At 39.5% G+C, this 21,495-nt stretch overlaps 3 protein-coding genes across 3 annotated transcripts; all 3 read left to right on the top strand.

The window, feature by feature from the left end:
- Positions 1–1,841: 1,841 nt before the first annotated feature.
- LOC145697310 (uncharacterized) lies at positions 1,842–16,458 on the top strand. The gene is made up of 7 exons (XM_081774498.1): positions 1,842–1,931; positions 1,999–2,075; positions 3,007–3,058; positions 13,803–13,896; positions 15,228–15,293; positions 15,391–15,549; positions 16,283–16,458. Exons 1-7 carry the CDS (start codon positions 1,849–1,851, stop codon positions 16,376–16,378), a joined length of 627 nt encoding a protein of 208 aa, XP_081630624.1. The 5' UTR covers positions 1,842–1,848; the 3' UTR covers positions 16,379–16,458.
- Positions 16,459–16,793: 335 nt separating this feature from the next.
- On the top strand, positions 16,794–18,304 carry LOC145698307 (zinc transporter ZIP4-like). Its single transcript, XM_081775507.1, has 4 exons — positions 16,794–16,820; positions 17,126–17,485; positions 17,641–18,010; positions 18,108–18,304. Exons 1-4 carry the CDS (start codon positions 16,794–16,796, stop codon positions 18,302–18,304), a joined length of 954 nt encoding a protein of 317 aa, XP_081631633.1.
- A 507-nt stretch (positions 18,305–18,811) lies between these two features.
- On the top strand, positions 18,812–20,917 carry LOC145698306 (dipeptidase 1-like). The gene is given in 10 exon segments (XM_081775505.1): positions 18,812–18,835; positions 19,059–19,247; positions 19,314–19,464; positions 19,467–19,850; positions 19,933–20,074; positions 20,120–20,229; positions 20,269–20,355; positions 20,401–20,482; positions 20,590–20,644; positions 20,694–20,917. Coding segments are annotated over 10 exon segments (1,428 nt in total). The 3' UTR covers positions 20,898–20,917.
- Positions 20,918–21,495: the final 578 nt, after the last annotated feature.

Raw genomic sequence — 21,495 nt, 5'->3', positions numbered from 1 at the left:
TCTCTGAAAAAAAACGAGTCGAATCACAGGCAATTCTTCTTAATCGCTTTAGTGGTCCCCAAACCGCTCAATTTAGGCGTTATTTATCACGAAAAGCTTTACTGGCGATTATGACACCGCGTAAATGATACGTTGCCGTGTTTTGCAAATTCAGCCAACAGCGGTCGAATTTTAGAAAAAAAATATTTTACTGAAGACTTTCAATAAGCCGGGACCTGGGTTCAGCAACCTGTGAAGTAAACCTGAGTCAGGTTCTGAAAAGCTTAAATAAATAGCCCCGCAGCGGCTTTTTTTTAAAGAAGCCACAAAGCGGCTTTTCATTTCAGTTCTTTCAGACCCTGACTCAGGTTTTCTACACAGGTTACCGAGCCAAGCTAATTGAAATCTAGTCTATAGTAATTTGTAGAGCGCGAATTCCGAAGATACAGTAGCAAGTAAGGGTGTCCAAATATTTCAAAATGATGGAATGTCTTCGTCCTGTCAATTTACGTCGGAACTTGCGTAACCGTGAAAAAGCGGCATATTACGTTTTTATTAAAAATATTCTCGTTACTCGATGATTGCGCGTATTTACGAGAATGAGGAGGCTAATGAGGGTGATTTCGAATTAAACTCGCTGCGGCCTCTCAAATCGGATCCAAGTTATTTGGAAGGCGTTGGAAGGGTAACGCCGGAGATAAATAAACTCTTTCGCTCGAATTTACACGTTTTGCGGAAAACAAGAGTTTTTATCTATTTTTGTCAATAAAAGCCAAGCAGGTTCAGAAAGGAACAAGGAGCAATCACCTTGTTATTGATAAAAATATCAAAATTGAGTGAATACGGGATCCAAGAATAGCAATTTGGATAATCATTTTATCCTATTATTAACAAACGAATATGTATTGTCGAAAATTGGTTTCTGAAGTGAATTAGTTTGATATGTTTCTTTATGAACAATGTGGTACCTCCTACTTACTACCAGTTTTTTCTCGTAAATCAGCATTTTTTTCCAGAGAAAGCGGATTTTATAAAAGTTTTCTTAAAAAGCGCTAAGACGTCCTTTCTTGGAGAAGCTTCATAAATCTGTTTATACATTCGACTGTCAACATCTTTCAAACTCATCTCTTTTTCTTATGTCACTCATTTCTAAATTTTGCTTGACAAGAGGGCCATCTTCTAAGCCTCCTGATTCTAGGATGTTTTCTTTCGTGCTTAATAATCATAATTCGCTGTTTCCAGAAAAGAGGGGACTTTTGCCAGCTGCGCAGGGATTTTCAGAGTCGAGTAGCCGACACTTGGCAGCGACAAAACTCCGTCATTTTTCGAGAAAGCGCACTTGCCCGATCAAAAGACGGTTTTTGGAGGAGTTAATTGAAAGCTCCAGGAAAACATGCTCTGCCAGTAGGTCACTCGCGGCCGCCTCCCACTTGGTATTACTTAGTGAGAAGGAACAGTGTAATTAAAAGCTACGTAAACGCAATGGCTGCAAGTGCTAATTCCCAAATTCAAAATCATCTAAGTGTGCGAAGAGACTTTAGCGCTACGGGCTTACTACCCTATTGTGGTTGATTTTTGCCACTTCGATTTTCCGGAAGTCAAGGGAACGAAAAAAAGGAAAGGGATGAGAACCTTAGAGATCAAAATGGAGAAGAAGGAAGTTTACACACAGACCAGATTGGTATTAAATTGATTTTTTTTTGATTTTTTTTGTGTCAAAAAATCTGATTTTCAAAATTTTAGTTTTTGTCTTTTAGAAAAAAGTTTTAGGAGATGATCCGGGTAGATAGGGACGTAGCGAGTTACTCAAGAGATAAGATAAAAGTTGTTTGTGGCAGAGTTTGACAAGGTCATCCTTGAAAAGAAAAGATGTCAGCCGATACGTTTTCCGACTATCTTCCCGTTGACATGGACGCCGATCAGCAGCCAGTGGAAATTTCCAATTCTTTTGGGCAACGTTGAAAATCAAGAGATTCAAAAAGAGAATTGTCGAACAAGCTCTTTTTTCAACGATAAAAGCGACACTACTGTGCTTCAGTTCGGCGTAATGCTGCTCATCTTTGGTTTCTGCTTCCTCCTCGGCTGGATGCATTACGGCATGTTCAGAAAATCAATCCCTTTTTAAATAGAATCCTAGAATTGATCCCGCGCGCGGGCGTTGGGCTTAAAAAGATTTAAAATTTTCCAAAATCAAGTGGCAGCTTTCTCTTTGGTTGATTAAAGCACTTGGTTGTGCAACCGCCAGCCGGGCATTTTTTGGGACGAAAGAGACAACCAGTTCTGATAAGCCAAGTGCTGCTTAATTGGCAATTGCAGTAATCATGAAAAGGACCGCGATTAAAAAATGGTGGGTGAAAAAAATGTTCATCTGTTCTTTGTCACCCTTGTGGCTTTTAGAATCACCACAAAGTATGGCTCATAATTTTCTCAAGATTGAGGACTTACCTGTTTCTTGAATGATAAATACTTAAGGACCCCCCGTCAACGAATTTTCGAAAAATCTTTTTCGGAATTTCAAAATTTTTTTAGGAAAATCGTTGACGGGGGGGTCTTTAAATCAAAAACTCACGTTTTAAATAATGTGATTAATATATTTTATTGATGCCGCTGAGTTATTAGAAATGGGATAATAGTTAGCGAAGGTGATTTGGGATAAACTTACGTTAAAATTTTATCAAGCGATGTAAATTAAAGGAAATCTGATTTTCCGAGACCGCAGCGCTGATGTGGAACTGTTTGGGGTTTATTTTTATCGGAAGGGCGGTTTTTTGGCGCAACAAGGAAATTCATTCTTTCAATAGTAGCTACTTCTATTCCCGTTCAATTTTCCAGTATCATTAACTACCAAAGCTAATTCAAATATCAATAGAGGATGTTATCATAATAGTTGAGTATTTTTGGAACAAGCTTGTTTTTACTCGGATCTGTTTTAAGTGGATGTTAGTAGTTCTAGTTTCAATTGCAAATCTTTACTACTTACTGAGGTTACTTCCTATCGAGGGGGAAAATTTCTGAACTTTATCGCAGCGACCAAGTTCCAGAAGAACATCATCGCTGGTTACGATTTCAACAGAAAATGGTAAGCCCAATTGAGATTCTTGATTAAATAATTCTGGCCGTGTTAGAGCGTTTTTCTTAACGTAATTATTCCACAAGCTATTTAAGCACGTGTACCAGCCCTAGCATGTGAATTGAATTTCGAGCAACTACGGGAGATTTCAGAATTCAGAATTTCTTCGCAGAAGCAGATCAGAAACAAAACTTAATTAAACCGATTAATTCTTACAAGCCTTTTTGCGAGAAAAGGCGTCATAACTCCGCTTCTGATTCAAAGCGCGAAATCATTAACTGACCGCGCGAAAATCCGGATTTTCAAACGGGAGCAAAATAGGACCGTGTTTTAGGAAAATTGGACTTCCTCAGGAAAAGAATATTGCTTGCATAATTTTTATTATAATTATTTTTTTGCGCTTATATCTTGACCTGGCAACCTTAGGAAAAAACCTGAGTCAGGGTTCTGAACAATGAGCAATTTTTTAAGCTTTTTTTTTAAAGACTATTTGATAACGAGACTGCTTTAGTTTAACGAGCTTATAAAAAAGGCTTAATTAAAATTTTATTGTTTTCTACACAGGTCTTTAAGGCTACGCTTATGCTAAATCGAAAAACAATATTAATCGAAAAAATTGATAGAAAATAAGCTGAGATTTTGGTACTCAAATAATTCCCTGAAATATTAATTTCCAAGAGTCCAAATAAAAACAAATCGAATTTGAAAATTAGGGTAACGAAGTAGAGGTTTAACTCACTCGTCAGAAAACGAGAAAGACGAGTATGTTCTGATTAACCTCACATGATCCTTTCAGTGATAATGGATTACTTGGACGCTGAGTCAATTAATTAATATTACATTGATTAATGATGCGCGTTCCTCCGTAGTTATTATTTCACAAAATAACCAGAAATGACGTTCTTCCAATATCTCCACCGGGTGAACTTTCGATTTTCGAGTTTCTCATTTCATCGAAAAATCAGTCTAATTTGAATGAACTATGCGCTGTAAAAAGATGTGCTTGTTTTCCAAACTTGATGGAGCGACGCGATTGTTTTTCGCAACTTTAGAATTCAATTCTTCCAATTGTAAGAATTAAGGCCTGTTTATAATCTAAACCACGATTCTTCTGAATTGTTGGGGCAAATACAAAAGAACCGAGTGTTCCTGTTCGCAAATTTATTCGATAAACGAGTGTACTCAAAATAATATTTCCTTTTTGACAATTTATTTTACACTTTCGAACAAAAGCAAGATAAAAAAAACGGAGCTCTTTGAAATATAAAAATTTTATGTTTTTTTATGTGGAAATCTTTTAACATAGATTTCCAAATCAGTTCTCTGTCTTGGAAAAAGCTTTTTTTTTACCAAGGGGCGAAAAAACAAACAGCTCAATTTATGCACAAAAATAGTTTAATCTTTGAACCGTGTTTTTCTTGAGCAGTTTGTACTAATTTACCACTCAGTTCCCAAAATCCTTTTTTGCTGATTTTTAAGTCTTGCTACGCGTAGTTACCGTATTCGTGGTCAATTAGGTGGACTACTAAATAAACAGCATAGGGCGACCTTGCATAGCTGATTCCTTCCGCCCTTATGCAAGCAGTTACAAGTTGTCGCGAATTTCTAAACTTTTTTCTTCCTTTTTCGAATTTGCATTCTGACTTGCTGTTCGTTATTGATTCAGTCCTGCGAGCTCAGCTTTAGAAACTACCTCGGAGAGGTGATTTTGTTCGTTCCGCGGAAATAAACTAAAACGCGTTAGAATAGAGACGAGTAAAAAAACGAGCAGTTACAGAATCTGAAAGGGTAAGCAGTTGCGCAGGCCTAACATGTAACAAAATGCTGCGTTTGGATTTAGGAAAGCCCGCTTTTGTAACATGGCTCTCTCAAGTTCGAGTGGGATCCAATTTTTCATGCCAGAAGGAGGAGTTTTCTCGTGGGTTAAAAATTGAGTTCATTTATATTGATGTTTTTTGATAAAACTCTTCCTAACCCTGACCATTACTCGAACCGGATAAGGCTAACTCTAACCCTCGGTTCAAATTGCAAAAAAATTGCCCTCTTCTATGTTTTCCGACAAATTGATGGATCCCCTTATTTAGCCAATTTTGATTATGTGTCTAATCTTATCAGCGAAAAAGGATGAGCTGCTATCAGCCGCTGAGGTTCCGGATAATAATATCTCCCGCTTATTTATAAATACCAAAGTTGACATCAAAACGTATGAGCAGACTCGTTTTGTGATAAACCCCGCCGCGGCACTTCTAAAATCTGAATGGAACGGATGGGTTGACAATTTTCAAGAAAAAAAAAGAGACGAGATAGCAGAATTTACGATTAGGCGGGGGCAAAGGGATGAGAGCTCACAGATTAAGGGGGATGAGAACGTGAAAAACAAGAACTGCTGACATCGGAAATCCCTTTTATGTTCTCCTTATATACATTTTACAATTAAAATTAAAGTTTTCGAATAATTTAGCCGCGAAATGATTTTTTTCTTATACAAAACTTTCACCATAGTGATCTCAAGAGACTGTCAAGCTGGACTTTGTTGATGTTGGGAATGCCAGCCCTTAAAAATCGGCTAAAAAGGAAGAAAGGTGCAAGATAAGCGCTTGTTGAATTTAGAAGCGAAAAAGCTCTGGGTGGCGCGACTTTAGCCACTTTGTACCCTTTTTGCCCGTTGCATCATGAGACGTATAAATATCAAGTGTATATCCTTCACCCTCCTGTATATCATTCATTATACAAATCTTTCTTCCAGGCTGTCCCCTCTCATCCGTCGAAATTCCACGTGACAAAAAATATATGCTTCTTTCGATCCCTTTTCTCCCAAAAAGCAAGAGCAAATTATTTGCACACAAGGCTTCGAGAATTTGCATTTTTCCTAGTGGAAAATGTTGAGTGTGTTTATTTGCTCCAGCAGAAAGTGTTTATATTTAACACGTATTTAAAAGTGCCCGGTACGTAGTCAAAAGGGGCCTTCTTTTTAGCTGAACTGAGGGACTTACAGATTTAGGCCTTGGATAAACAAAGGACTTGCTTGAACTTTTCAAATTGGTAGTAAAGGATCTCTTCATTGGTCATGTGAGATGAACCCCTTATCGGCAATTTCGATTAAAGTTTTGAAAAATAGAAAAAAAGGAAATACTTAGACCTTTTTGTCTGTACAAGATTCCAGTGCTTTTTCATCTGACTGTATCTGACATAATTCATTTTTTGAAAAATATGTAATCCTTCACTTATGGCTCTTAAGATTTCAACGAAAAACATGACCCCAAAAGAGGCAAAACAAGAATTTTTTTCTTTATCAAGCGATTTCAATTTCTGCACACACGACAGAATCTTGCTCACTGTCAAAACTATGTGAGCACACATACATATTCAGTAACAGATCCCAGCTTATCCCATGAGAAAGAATTCTGCTGTGTGGCTAACTGCGCGCGAATTAGCTCACGCTAGAATTTCGCGAACGTATGTCTAACGCAATGCTTCTTTGTCTGCGTTTATTCGAAAGAGAGCGAAAGAGAGAAAGAGCGTGAAATTTTCACGCGTCTGTAGAATCGTAAACAGTTTGGATCCACGTGGTTGAGTTTTGAGTAAGCGGCGCTCCAAAAAACGTTCTAAAAACAAGAAAAAAATGTTCAACAATTCGCGCCGCCTTAGAACATTCCCTCTGACCCCAACGCCGCAAATCGCGATTTTATAGAGAGCAAGACCGAGATCGTCCTCTATGATTTGGAATCATGTTTTCAAGAGTTCCGCCTCACGTGACAAAGAAAGTGAAAGGAGATAAATTTGCTAGGGAAGCGAAATTTTGGCGAAAGTTTGCATTAACTTATAAGCGGATAGAAACTTTGGTTTAACTACTAAACATAAAGTAGCCAGAAATGGGCCTGGCAGCACTCTGTTCGTTGTCAGCTCTAGTAGAGCTGCTCTACTTATCCCCTAGTTCATCCGAAAGGATCACAGCAAGTCCCCTTGTTTCATTTCAAGTGGCCATTTCCCCATCTGCCGCTGAGAAAGCAAAGTGTCTAAATGCGATATCAGAATCAGTTGATCCCTCATCGGGCTTTGCAACGCGACGGGCGGGTTAACTCGCCTAAGCGGGTTCAACTCAAACAAGAGGCTCAACAAAATTATCGGATAACCTCGCCGATCAACGATTTTTCAATGGGCCTCTTAGACACTAAACCACGTACCGAGCCAATTACAATCTAGATTAGCACTTTGAGAAAAAATGCTAATGAGTATCGTCTTATCTTGAAGACGCTTACGGGAGAAGAGGAGCTTTAGAAAGAACTTCTTTACTAGCTGTTTTTTCGTACATTTCGCGGTTCGCGTGACTGCGAAAATGTTGAATTACGCATTTTGTGCTTTCCTTCCCAAGCTCATTTTTTGTGAAGCTTTTCTGAAGCGCAGTTTGGTCAGCTGTGGTTTTTGAAACAGCGCGCTTTTGGTTTTGAAATGATCGAATAGATAGTCGCGGTTCTTGTTACAGTCAGATCTGAGATCACGAAGTAGAAAGTGAGGGAGCATAATTAGGTTATTTTCTCCACGTAGGGTAGGGAGCGTGGGCAGGACTGGATGCTTCATTGTTATCACCTTATCACTTGACGTAATCTGGTGTTTGACATTTCGCGAGATTAGGGGCCCGGCTCAGCCATGGAGGGCGGTTATTTCAAATGGAAAACAATGCATAACAAAAGTCCTACTAATGCATATCGCTCACACCGACCGGCAATGTGACCCAACAACGGATACATTCCAGAGTTACGCTTCTAAAGATCTGATTATCCACGTGAAGGAACACCACTTTGAACCTTTACAAACAGCTCTATTCTGGTTTTCTAAATTATCCAATCAGAAAGCTCGAAAAATACGTTTTGCGCCACCTTGCGATTTTAATAAAAAAAAAAACAATGACTCATGAAATTTGGTCTGATTTGAATGAACTTGAGCGGTATTATTCTGATTTTTACAAGATTCTAGTGTTTTGCCGCTGAGTGTTCGTTTAGAACTGGCGCGATTGGGCACTTGAGTGCTCCCACTTCTGTCGGCACTTTGACCGGCTGGTACTTAACTGATTTTTTGCCGAAATTGGCACAACCGGGCGGGGGCTGGAATGCGCCTGATTGCCAGGAAGGGACCCAAACCACGTGATTCGACGGACAATGGACTCGAGCACAAAATTGAGGGGCGCGTTCAAAGGTTTATTTGAGGAATGCGCTTCTTCAAAGTTCTCAATTTCGCTTGTTTCGATTTCCCGCTTATTCCAGCTTCTTAGAACATGTTTTTCTCGACTTAGACTTTACTTATACACGCGGAATTCTACCCACGAAGATTTCAGCGATGAGAGCTCGCTTTTTTGAAGATTTTGCGAAATTGAAGATGGGTGAGTGCGCAATCGCTCTTTAAAATGAGCGTCATTTTCATATCATTTCTAATACTTCTATGAGCATTTCTTTAATCGAGAACTTGAAAATTAGAAAATATAAAAATACGTGTCCCTCAACTTTGTTTGACCAAAGGGGCCGTCTATCGCCTTTAAAGTCGCGCAATTCTTTCCCAAAGTCTTCCTTCAACAAAGGGCTCATCGCCAGGATAATCCTCCAGCAGCTGAGGCTCCCAAAGCCAAACAACACTAAACATTTTACGACATAACGTACCCTATACGATCTGGTAACGACGGTATATTTTGAACAGAAAAATAGTTGAAACAAATTATTAAAAACTTGAAGACATCACTAACTTTTTGGGCACATTTTGAAAGAAATTATGACTGAACTGGCCCAGGATTCAAATAGATTGTACGTCTGCAATATTTAGATGCGCTTATTTGAGATGTTATTCTGCGAATAAAACTTGATATTTTTGAAGTGCTCTTGAGCAAATGCGCTTATGCGTTGACTTTGTTTTTTGAAGAGAGAGCCTTAAAACTCTTAGATGGGGTCGAATGCTTCCGGTTTAATCTGTTCGCTGTACCGGGCCCCTTTCCCTGCGCAGGTGCTGATCGGATTCCGGCATTTCTGGAAGACGCTCTCTCCGAATTAGAATCGAGTTAGAATTTTCGATAAAATAACATAACACATGTTGTATAATGGAGCGAAATTCAATTGAGGGGAGACATTTCCAAGACCGGAGCCGTAAAATCAAATGAATACGATCGCGCAATTCTCGACCGGAAATTGAACCTAAGTCTTCTAAGATAATAAGTCAAAAAACTTTGAAAAACTAACTCTTTTCAATTTTCTTTCCCGAAAAGTTGAGCTGAGTTTTTTTTTCGAAGTGAAAAAGTACCCCCCAGACACGACCACATGAAAGATAATCCCTCATGAATCAAGTTAAACAGACACCGCTTTTTCAAAATGTGATTTCTTTTTAAATATTTTCGCAGCAACTTGGCATTGAGTGATCACATAAGAGGCCAGTTCCACTCGCACTGATCAAGCGTTTTCGTTGAAGAGCATGATTTCGATGATGTCGAATTTGATCAAAGTTATTTTCATTCAAAAGCGCTAAGTAAACATTTCTACCTTGCCAATAGGGTGAGTTTTTATTAATGAAAAGCTTTTGAAAAATTTTCTAAAAAGTTAAAACCTGATGAAACTGCTTGAGTACTTTGTAAAACGGGTTTCGTAAAATTCAACGGGCTGTTTTAACAGCTAAAGCCTTGCGTGTTTCTTTTTTGTATGCGTGGAATTTGAGTGACATGTTTTGCTTTACGCAATTGTCCGAGTATGATTTCGCATTTTTCGAGGACCAAGTGACGGGATCCCACTAGAACAGTGACAAGCGCGGTGACACCTTACAGAACTATGCGGACACGTGACCCTCGTCTAGACTAAGGAAGATACAGTACTTCAGATTGTCAATTTTATATGGAACGCGTTTGTCCAATAAGATTTATGCAAGCCTTTGCATGATATTGAAATATTTTTTTCAGAAAAATTCACATTCTAAAAATTTTTGTCAGGCGTGCATTTTTGTGTGCTACCATTTTCTGTGGAGAAAATGATAAGATAAAGTCACGACATTTTCGAAGAAACGATGGTGTTACAAAAATTCTCCTTGTAAAACTAGCATGATAATTATATATTAGTGTAGAAGGCCATGCCGCCATCTCACATGCGCCAGGTTCAATAATTGAACGATGGCAGGTTAATCTCGCCTTTGACTCAGCGAGGTAGGACAAGCTGATCTACAACGCGGCACCTGCGGCCGGCTTCCTTTCTAAAAATCAAAATTATTTGCTCAAAGAAGATAGAGATTCTAGCGCCCCGGGAACGCTCTAATTTGGGAATAAGCCCAAATGTTAACCACAGCTGGGAAAATCCACCTGAGACACGGAAGCATTAGAATATGATTCTCAAAATTTTAACGAATACAACGATCGATCGGATTAGAATGATCTGTCACGTGATCGAAAAAAAACGCTTATTAGAAAAAATTCTAAAGACTCGAAATTCGGTTATTTCTCGCTCCAGCTCACCTCAGGTTTAATCAAATATTTAAATTATCAACGCAAATGCGATAACCCTTGTGCAAATTTCTGAGTGCGTTTTTATTGGCGCGGTTGGGGAGCGTTTTCGTTCCGTCACCCTATCGCCGAAAATCGCGGCTCAATTTCGGATGAACTCAGGAGTTGCGCGACTTTGAAAAAAGATTGAAAACTGTTGATGTTTGAAATCAATGTTCTCCTTTGATGATGTTATAATAAAAAAAATTGATAAGGGTTTGAAGATAGGGGAATTTAGAAGAACTCACGCGAATGGCTAGTTTTGCGCGGTTTCAGTAAAAATTCAGTGAAATAAAGCGCGAATTTGAACCCACAGAATTCTATATTTTTAGAATGAGTTTTGACGATGAGTTGTTTTTTGAATTATTTGTTTTCATATAAAGACAATGGAGAAATTCAACAATAAACCCTGAAAATTGTCAGTGGAAGTTATGTCCTTAGCGTGCTCAATTAGCGTCATTTCTGAAGAGCAGCAAAGCGCCTGCCCAAAAGAAAGACATCCTTATCCTTTTTCGAAGAGACTTCAATTGAGAGCCCCTTATATCTATTTCCGCAAGGGAATAATTTATTCCCCTTCGGTCCTTATCTCCAAGAATTTCATCTGAACTCATTTTTATCTTCTGTCTACGCTAAAAATAGCCTTCAAATGAACAAATATAACTTCTTTTTTTTTACGAACAACAGTAGAAGAAGCATTTTTCTTTCTAAACTTAGCGGGGAAGATTCTAAATCGTGATCAGGAAGTCTTGCCCTGTGAGCGGTACACATGTTTGCTAGCTTTAGGGACATGCAGAATAAATCTCAGCGTACATCGTGTACGATACAACCCTCTAAATGGTTTCTTATCTGATTTTATTAAAAGAGAACATCGTAAAAATAAAGGTTACTCCAGCTTTTGACCATCCAAAAACGAGGGAAAAGCTATTTTTGCATTATTCTATTAGAAGATGATTTTCGATCGTCTTAAAGATAGTAAGTCGACTTGAAAATTGACGTATCAACAGAAGAAAACTTCAGCCGCTGAATTTATTTGATAAGCTGACTTTTGATATTGGTGGCTATTTACGGTTTTTTGGATATTTGGTGTACGCCCCGTAAGTACGTGTCCCGTACTTTTTTAGAGCTGAGTCGTGAAAAAGCAAGGGTGTCTTTCTAAGGCTATAAATTGAATCTTGCCGGGGCGCAGCTCTAAACAAGCGGCCAGTTTTGCCCGTAAACTTGCCACTGCCACATCCAATTATGACATAATCCCTAGTCGGCATTAGTCTAGGTCGCAGGCACTACCGTCGGTGGAATTAAATTTGAACCCTTGGAGGTGAGGCCCAAGATTATTTAAATGCAATGACCCCTTAATTCCGATGCATTCTTTCTCTAAAGGCTTTCAATGGACCACGGTCTCCTTCTAATTTGCCGCGGAAATCGACCCAATCTGGATTTTCTTCCTGAACATCAGCCAATTTCCGCCACCTTCAACGAAGCAAGGTTCAGAAGAAATTTCAAATCCGGCCATTTTTCGTGCCAAAAGGAGAAATAATCGTCGATTTGTGATTTTAATGCTCGTAAGAGGGGCTTAAATTTTTAATTTAAAATTCTTGGATCGCAGATTGTGGAAATTTCGTTTTTTAATTTTGGCCTGGATGTGCGTGTTGAGGAGTTGGTTTTGGACCACAAGACAGACCACGACCGGCGTCACCCTCATTAGATAAAGCAGCGAGGAGCACTTGGTACTTTGGCGTGTTCCGGTTCAACTGCCACTCTCTCTTTGGGCTTGCTACTCCTAATTAACCAATCTTCACTTACAGTACTTTTCTTATGGAACGAAACAGACATCGCTTATGGATTATTTCAGAAAAGATGAACGCTTATTTATATTTTCATTTTTGTTTGGTTCTCTTCGAGTTTTTCTGCTCGTCAATAATTGAGAGTTATTGTGTCGAGTAAATATTCGATGTTTTGGTGGAACGGTGGGAACGGAAACAGGGTTGAAGCCTGAAATCCCGGATTGCCGGCGAGTTTGTTTGAAAAGAGAATTGGCCTTTCCTATTTTTTCCCGACAGGTGCATATTTTGGAATGCAGCTGCCGACCGCCGATCGGACTATGCTTCGACCAAACACCTGCCGATCGCTAGAATCTAAAAAGTCTCTTCTCTCTTGAGCAAATTATTCAAACATTCATTAAAACTAAACAAGCTCACACGTTCTATTTCCCAGAGCCACTCTATTTGCATAAAAAAACTTGCTCTGTCTCTAAAATTTCCCAAAGAGAGCCATTTTATTTTCTATTTTCTGAGTCATTTTTTCTAAACTCCCTTTTTCCCGACCATCTGCCTTTTTCTTTTTTTTAAAGATTTTAATTAACCAAATTTCATGTTCTCTTTCTTGCGTCAGAATCCAATAAACCTTCGTTCAAATAAAACACCAAATCTCGTTAGCGACCCTTAAGGTGACCCTTCTTTGGTTTAAAAGGTGTTTCACAAAGCTGGATTTCCAAAGAAAAGGCAGGAGGTTCATTTGTGTTAATTAAGAAGGGGCCAAGAAACCGCAAATTTCGATTTCAATTTGGCTTTTCCCTCATTAAAAGAAATCCTAGGGATGCGTTTAAAAAGTGATTATAGTGACGGTTTCACACATTTTCTTGACACGTGGGGTCCAGGACCTGGGTGAGAGGAACATCAACTTTGCCGTAAGGATTTTTAATCAATTTGTCAACCGAATAAAAGGTTGAAATCTTAAGGGGCAGACACTGATAATCACGATTTTCGAGCTTCATTTTATCCAAGAGTACACGCTTTTTTGAGTTTTTGACCTTGGCTTCCCTTTTTCTTCTGAATTTTTCCATGGTTGAACATGCATATTGGTCAGTGTAATACTTATTTTGAATTTTGGAAAGTCCTGGAAGATCGAGCGTTTCTAAATATTCACGAGTCGCTATCTAAAAATCGACGCTAAAAATACATAAACTCAGGGCTTGTCCAAAATGTGAGTTCGGCCGGAAGGGTAGCTTCATCCGCCGGAAGTGTTGATTTTCGCATTCCAAGAATGATCAAATTAGAGGATCGTTTTTTTAATAGCTCTAGCGACCAAAATACTAAATGTAGCTGCAGATACATTTAGCTATTATTAGACACGGTTGGAGCATGACCCGGCCACTAACAGGTGAAAAGGGTTGATGGAGGTTTGTAGAGGGATAAATACTGGAGTTACGTGGAAGTTCTCTTTTGACGAAAATTTTCAATAAGACCCTTTTTTCAGGAGATTTGCCCAGATTCTTCTCGCCTTCATCTTCGTCCTTGGAATGCTTATCATCGGTATCTTCGCGAATACGACCCGCTCTGGCACTCTCAAGGTAATTTTTAAAAAACAGAAGCCTCCTAAAATCGCTTCTCATCAAACCGGTGGCCCGGATAAACAAGCTCAAGGACTACGTATCGAGTATTTTGACTGTGACAATCAATCGCGCTCGTTTGAGACATTGTCCAGTTCGAAAGCGGATGTGACCGCTCTGACTTCTCCGCTGGAGCATTTGACCTGATAGCTCACATGATCAATAGTACGAAAAAAAAAACTCGTACGGAAGCAAATTCGACTCAAACTAGATGCCCAAGTCTGAGTCTTAAGGGAGCCCCACTCAAGGCCAATTATGATAAGAAGAGGGAAGGATATATAAATGTCACTAGAATTGTAGACAAGGCATTTTCCAAGGCCACTTTTGAGCACAAGCTTTCTGAAGACCTATCCCCTTTTTGGCGCGAAAAAAAGGATGTTTACGCAAGGAACTTGTTTTCAACTCTCGCAGCGGCGAAATATCAACACTCACGTTGGCGCGAGTGTTATAGTTATAGCGATTTTTGAGAAGCAATGACGAAAGTAGAAAATTATAACCTCAACACAAGTAACGAAGAAAATGATAAGCGCAACTCAGGGTGATAAAGGCCCTGCATTTTCAAAACAAACTGAATCAGTCACAGACATACAGTTAAGCGACATTCTAAAATAGAGATAAAACTGGGGAAGTGCCACGTGACATATGAAATTTTTCTGTATGAAGCTTTCATCGTTTGTAAAAATCAATAAAAATCTCGAAAAAAGACGGGGTTTCTTCATTTTTACAGTCGAGTTGAGCGGTCACCCGAGGATTTATTCTGACCCGATGATGTCATGAGAAGATGTCCTCTCTAACAAAATTCGATACACAAGAATACTAGTGCGCTAAAACACACGTTTCCCCCGAAAAGAACCGGGCTCAAACTCGACACATGTATTTTGCATTCTCTGGTTACGTATTGAAATGGATCCGATTTCTTATCGTCCGGCTTTTCGATGCTTCCCACAGGTGGCAACATGTGTTTGGGAATGTGTGTTTTCCGTGGCACGTGATAGTTGTGCTCCGAGCCGGCAATGTGAAGAATTTTTCAGAAATTTTGAAAAAATAAAATAAGGCCGCCCAGCTCAGCCGTCCCGAGAGGACCCGATTTTTCATGTTTTGCCAACAGCGCCTTTGCTAGTAAATCCGTCAATATTCTGTACTGCCTTTTTGAAAGAAAAAAAAGGGAACAAAAGTTCCAAGAGTGAAATAGACTGAACTTTTTGTAATACGCCTTCCTTTTTTTAAGTTGCTAATTAAAAAACTCTGTCGCTAGACGTTTTTAAAAAGTGTTTTAAATTATTTCGTTTTAGTCCTGCTTCGAGTATGTGTTCGCCGCGACATTGGATTGCCTTTTGGTCTGCTTATTTGCCTTTTTCAAACGGTTCTTAAAAAGTTAATTGACAATTGTAGAAAACGGACGGGCGCTTATTACGGCTATCGCTGAGTTAGATAATAATTACGAACCCAAGAAAGTGTTTCATGTTGGCGGCGAAGAAGGACTCGCCTATTCGACTTTTGCCTCTTGCCAGATATGTCACAATGAAGGAATCGACCCTCCCTGACCGCGAAATCCCTGACGACGAAAAAGAGTGCATAAGCCAATCCGAAGCTGAAGAAAACGCTGAGAAATCTGTAAGTAAAGAGGACAAAGAACAGTCTGCTAATTTTCCCCATAAAATGATGAGTCAAATTTGCATGTAAAATAATAATATTACATATTTTAAAACGCTCACTCTATTTGAGTCAATCCCAAACAGCGCGAGGTCAAAAGGCACTTATTTCTGGGCCGGATTAAACCGTGTTGCGCAAATCGTAAAAATTTGGCGCAAACGTAACGTTCGTTCTAAATTTTCGAATCTAGCAACGTGCACTATTGCCAATACATCCGACAGTGACGCCCTCTTTTCCAAAAATGTACATGTTGCGCTTCATGAGTCGCGTGTGCTGGCACTCTGTTTGGATTCGGAATATGGCTATTAAATCTACCTGGAAGTTCGCAATAATCAAGAATGACCTGTCAATGAAATATTTGGGGTGTTTCCCCTGTAGCATTAATTTATCATCTTTTCATATTTTAAAAAAAACGATAGATACCCCCGAATATCAGCTTTTCCTTATCATCAAAGAATTTTCAGCTTATCCGCCCTGATCCCATAGTTATCATTAATTTATCAGTCATGTGACTTTATGGGTTCTTTCTGATGTCGCGTTCTATTTTACCACCTCATCATTTTTTATTTTCAGAAAAACACAATTATGGTTCGACCCAGATAGCTGGCTTAAATTCAGTCAAAATGTTTTTCTAATTTTTTGCAAAAATAGTAATTTGTCTGCATTTTTAGACATCTTACGCAGTTTCTTTAAGACCACCTACCTTGCCTTCATCTGCGCCATCCTCATCGTCGTCGGCATCATCCTCGAAGCTACTGTCAACGCCGAACTTACCGACCCACAGAACTAGAAACCCAGCAATTTCATTATCGACCTGGAATCCTTTCTTTTTTTAGACTGACTTTGAAACCAAGTAAATTGAAGTTATGAGTTTTATTTCGCCGCTTCTCTTTTTGCTCCCGGGAATCTCATTTGCCCTCTTATTATGCCAAAATAATCAGACAATATTTATGATTATCCTTTATCATCTTCCCTCACTTGGAATTTTCATAACAAGCTTCAAAGCGTCAAAGCTTCGTTTAGATTTTTTATGGATGAGTAGCATCATTAGCTCCGGAATTTGCAAATGGAATTGTGAAATTCGGTCATTTTAGCAGCCATATTTATGTGCATTCAAAAGTCCAAGGACATTTGTTTGCTATAAATTGAAGTTTCAAAATTGAAAATCAAGCAAAAAATTGTTTCGGTTTTCGATATTTTTTGTTATGATTGAGAGAGAAACTGAAGAATGGGTAATTATGCATCCTAAAATAAAATGAGTCTTATTATTACTAATACGTATTCCTCTCAATTAACCCTTTCGTAACCCTAAATATAAGAATTATTTTAAGACGCAATGCATCATGCAAGAAGCTCTGATAGATATCGCTAACCCGATAATAAAGACTTTTGCCCCAGAGTTTACAAACTGGCCCCTCTTTTTTTATCTTAGAAAAATTTAGTTTATACTTTTATCTTGCTTTGAACAAGATAATCCCGTCTTATTTTTAATTTCTTATCTCTTGAAAAAACACAGTAACGGTTACTTTTATCAAAGACGAAAGCTCAAGCTTGGGGCTACGCAACTTTGGCCAATACCCTCATCACTTTGGTCGCCGTGGCTGGTATCGGAATAATCATTTGCACAAAGCGCCTTTCCAAATCGACGATGCAGCTCATTTTCGATTTCTTCATCGCCCTCGGAGTTTCGACTATGCTAGCATCTGCGCTTCTGCACTTTCTACCCGAAGTTCTAGGGATCACGACTCCAGAAGGATACGTTCATGCGGTTGAGAAATTGTCGGTCGTCATTGGCATCATTTACGTTTTTTGGGTATTTGAGCAAGTGACGTTCATGTTTGGTCACGGACACTCTCATGGCGGCTCAGAGACGCATCAAGTTGAGAATCAGGATCAGGCTCGCGGTTCTCTTAGGTTCTCAGCCATGCGGCAAAAATAATATCTTCCCACAAATAGGGTTTATTAAAAATTCCGGCAGAGAATCAAATATTTCTCGATTTTTTCAACGTTTTTGATAAATCGCGTCGAAATCCTGTAGAACCTGATCTACAGTCATCCGAAAATGCTATCGCGCCGACAAAACCTGACGTTCAGAATGAGCTCAACGAGCGTCCTGAATTACAGGAAGATATTTCTAACAAAGAAAGAAGGAAGAGAAACAGAAGTGCTATTCTCGGAATTCTAGTCGGAGATTCTGTGCACAATTTTGTCGATGGAGTTGCTATTGGAGTGTCTTGGGCGCAAAGCTGGGAAACTGGTCTGGCAACTTCACTGGCTATTTTTCTTCATGAGTTGCCACATGAGCTGGCAGATTTCACGATTTACATCAATTTTGGCTTGTCGAATGCCGCTGCTTTAGGAGCAAATACATTCTCGGCTTTCTGGAGCTACGGGGGTCTCTACTTAGGCCTAGCTCTTTCAGGTGAAAAATTAGATTAAATTCAATGGGTCAGCTATTTTGTCATTTCCAAAAAACATGACGATTTGGGCCAAGAGGAGTTGTAATCTTTATTTTTCAGAAAATACAGGTGCGTCCGACTGGCTGATGGCCTGTGTAATTGGATTGTTTTTGTACATCCCCTTTGTCGACATTATGCCAGAATTGAAGATACAGAATGCATCCGAGAAAAAATGGCTGCGGCTGCTCATTCAAAATTTGGGTATGCTCGGTGGCTTCGTAATTATGGCTGTTATCGGCATTGCTGAGGGAACATGATCGACGAACATTGATTGAAGAATCGTTGGACTTGTCTATTACAGTAGAATAACTTGTCCCAAACTTGTTTTACAAGTGACTTGTCTACTAGAGGTAATTGATCTAACTTCGCAATTCAATAATTAATTTCATCTTAGAAGGGTAACTCGTCGCTTTTTCCATTTTCTGCAAAAAGCGTGTCTACCGAAGTATGGTAACCGATGACAAATATACTTTTATTGTGCTTGATCCTTTTTGATTAGCGATTTCTTGGCAAAATAAAATACTCAATATCAAGTCAATATCAGTTCTCACCAGAACTGTTGCTTCCAAAGTGCTAATCTTTGGAAAAACAGCGAGTTGTTTTTGAAACTTTAGCTTAGTTTCGGGAAATTTCCAAAAGATCTCTTTTCATTAAATTTAACAACTTCTTTGTGTTGCGTCTTTTTTAAATATTGACTGTACTATTGGCAATATAAACTCTCAGATATTCTGTCGATTCTAAAGAGAGTACTTTCACCTCGGGAAATGAAGCTTGCTGCATTTTTTGCGGTTCAGGAGAGGCTTAAATATCGCCAATTAAAAAGTGGTGACCCTTAAGGTTTTAAGATATTGCTTGGGTTCGATTTCATCCCACTCGGATTAAACGTGTAGATGAAGAGATTCAGCCGCTAATGAGTAGCCACAGCTCATTTTTGGAGGGCGCATTTGTTTTTTGTCTTGCAGACTTATGCGACAATATCTGTAATAGAGGTTATTCTAAGCCAAATAATAGGCCGCTACTGATGCGAAAATACTTGGCAATGAAAGAGCTCCTAAGAATTTGCCTGAATGCGTTGCTTCTTACCAGTCCCCGTCTGCAGCATACATTGCAAAGGCAAACGAGTACCTTAAAAACCATGGAATTTTCGACGGCCACAATGATCTTCCCTTGACATATACCGACCTTTTTCCTGAGAATCAGGTTCTTTTGATTATATAAAAGTATATTAACATGACAAAATCTTTGCATACATTCATCCTCCTGTAGGATCTTGGAAAAATTGACCTCTATGAACGCGAGCCTGCTCAAAATCCACCAGACATGCAATACCAAGTCAGATCTCATACCTCCATCCCATTGGCTCAAGAAGGTCAGCTGAGGGCGCAATTTTGGAGCGTTTACTGGGGCTGCTCCTCCAATCAAAAGACGCCGTCTCGTGGGGACTTGAGCAACTAGATGTTACGAGAAGAATGATCGATGCTTACCCAGAAATGATCATTCCGAAAACGGCACAAGAAGCAGAAGACCTTATCCGAAAAGACGAGTTTTCGATAGCCTCTGTAATGGGACTAGAAGGAGGACACATGATCGGAGAGTCGTTGGCGATTTTGAGACAGTACTACGAGCTCGGAATTCGATACATGACACTGACGCATAGCTGCAGCTTGCCCTGGGTCGTTGCGAGCCCGGATGATGACAAGACTAGTGAAGGATTGACGGACTTTGGAGTCAAAGTCGTGAAGGAAATGAACAGACTCGGCATGATTGTTGATATTTCACATGTCAGTCACCATACCATGCGAGGTACAATTTTGATGCTAAGTCGACAATCGTGGGGAGGGGATCTTGTGGTTAATCAAGGTTACTAACGATCTTGTACTTGTAGCTGCACTGGCCCACACGACCGCGCCAGTAATGTTTTCGCACTCGTCTGCGCGGGCCCTGGCTGACACTCACCGCAACGTTCCAGACGATGTTCTCCCCTTGGTTAAGGACAACGGCGGCGTCATTATGATCGTCTTTTACACGTTTGTCAGAAGGTCGTAAAATTAATTAAAATTTATCCACTTCAGCGATTTTGTCAAACGAAACGCTGTTTCGCAGGACGAAGATGGAAATTATGTTATTTGTGTAACTGCAGATGATGTTGTTGATCACATGATGCATATCGGAGAAAAAATAGGTAAGCGGATGAGAAAATCGGCTAGCATTAAATATTAAGGTTTCGAACATGTTGGAATCGGTGGCGACTACAATGGCGTTCGAACTTTGCCTCACGATGCTGAGGATGTTTCCAAGTACCCACTTGGTAATAATTGTTTTGCGTTTGTATTTAACCTGGTGCTTTTCTAAGTCATGGCGAAGCTCATCGAGCGACTAGAGCAGAAAAACTATCCTGAGAGCGAGATTCGAACGATTATCCAAGGAGTTGCGAGGTAATTGCGACTCTTAATTGAGCGATCTTGAAGAAAGTTCGATTACTTACCGAAAATCATATGTTTTGACACTCTTGATCTTGTCATAAATTAATTGATGCTTTCAGTGACAACATTCTTCGAGTGTGGAAAGCTGTTGAAGTTGAGTCCGCAAAACTAAAAGTAAGGATAACAAAATCGTTGAAAATTAGGTCACAAACATACTTTCAAGGCCGGTGGAATGGAACCGATTTGGGAGTGGATTCCAACGGAAGATCGGGTTTGGGACAACTCTGATACGAACACTTGCAAATCAGGACGAGATTGGCCAGTTGCTGAGGACGACGAAGGAAAGAACAATTCAGATGGTGGTGGGAATTCTGCATCGTTTCTTGGACTTTCTCTGCCTCTTGTTCTTTTTTCTCTTATGAAATAAATACCGCTGATAAATCGAGATTTGAATCTATCAAATCTATGCTTAGTCGACAATCTTTGGATTCACGGAAAAGTGATGGAACGAATTCGAAATCGGATCGAGATGCTCGATGAAAATATCAATTGAAGCTCAAGAACCCTAGCGTAGAATCCAAGCATTAGAATTTTCTTTTGTGCGCACGTTATCATCCAACGTGCCCATTGAGCTCTAATAAACAAAATCTGTTTTCGCGCTCGAGGGGCCAATCGCATGATTGGCGGTGATCTGATCAAGTGCGCTAGAATTATTCGCCGCGCGCGTTTCCGATTTTTCGTCCCCGGTCAAGAGCGACCCTTGGGGATGGAACGGCAGCCCGCAACGATGCTCAAAATAGAAAATAAAACAGAAAAAGGATAAAGATCGAATTGATAACAACCAGTTCTGTAGAAATCCAGAATAACTCGCTCCACTTCCGAAATTCACGTTATTTATTGAGCGCCACAATCGATATTAACAGTACTTAGTCAGGAATTGTTTATTTTTGTTTTGAAACTTGCTGTGAGTGCCTGGACTGCTGGAGTTAGATTACATGCTGTTTAATTATTGAAATTCATGTAAT

This window comes from Oikopleura dioica, chromosome 2, assembly GCF_907165135.1.
Source record: "Oikopleura dioica chromosome 2, OKI2018_I68_1.0, whole genome shotgun sequence".
Classification (NCBI taxonomy): domain Eukaryota; kingdom Metazoa; phylum Chordata; class Appendicularia; order Copelata; family Oikopleuridae; genus Oikopleura; species Oikopleura dioica.
Note: the sequence above shows the minus strand (reverse complement) of the source record. Positions and strands in the feature narration are given on the sequence as shown.

Excerpts from the sequence above, each read along its gene's own strand:
- LOC145697310 (XM_081774498.1), top strand. The coding sequence starts at position 1,849 with ATGTCAGCCGATACGTTTTCCGACTATCTTCCCGTTGACATGGACGCC. Across the intron at positions 1,932-1,998 it reads GAAATTTCCAATTCTTTTGG|CGACACTACTGTGCTTCAGT; the intron begins GCAACGTTGAAA and ends CAACGATAAAAG. Across the intron at positions 15,294-15,390 it reads TCTGCTTATTTGCCTTTTTC|TGTTTCATGTTGGCGGCGAA; the intron begins AAACGGTTCTTA and ends AACCCAAGAAAG.
- LOC145698307 (XM_081775507.1), top strand. The coding sequence starts at position 16,794 with ATGATTGAGAGAGAAACTGAAGAATGG. Across the intron at positions 17,486-17,640 it reads AAGTTGAGAATCAGGATCAG|TCATCCGAAAATGCTATCGC; the intron begins GCTCGCGGTTCT and ends CCTGATCTACAG. Across the intron at positions 18,011-18,107 it reads CTTAGGCCTAGCTCTTTCAG|AAAATACAGGTGCGTCCGAC; the intron begins GTGAAAAATTAG and ends TTTATTTTTCAG.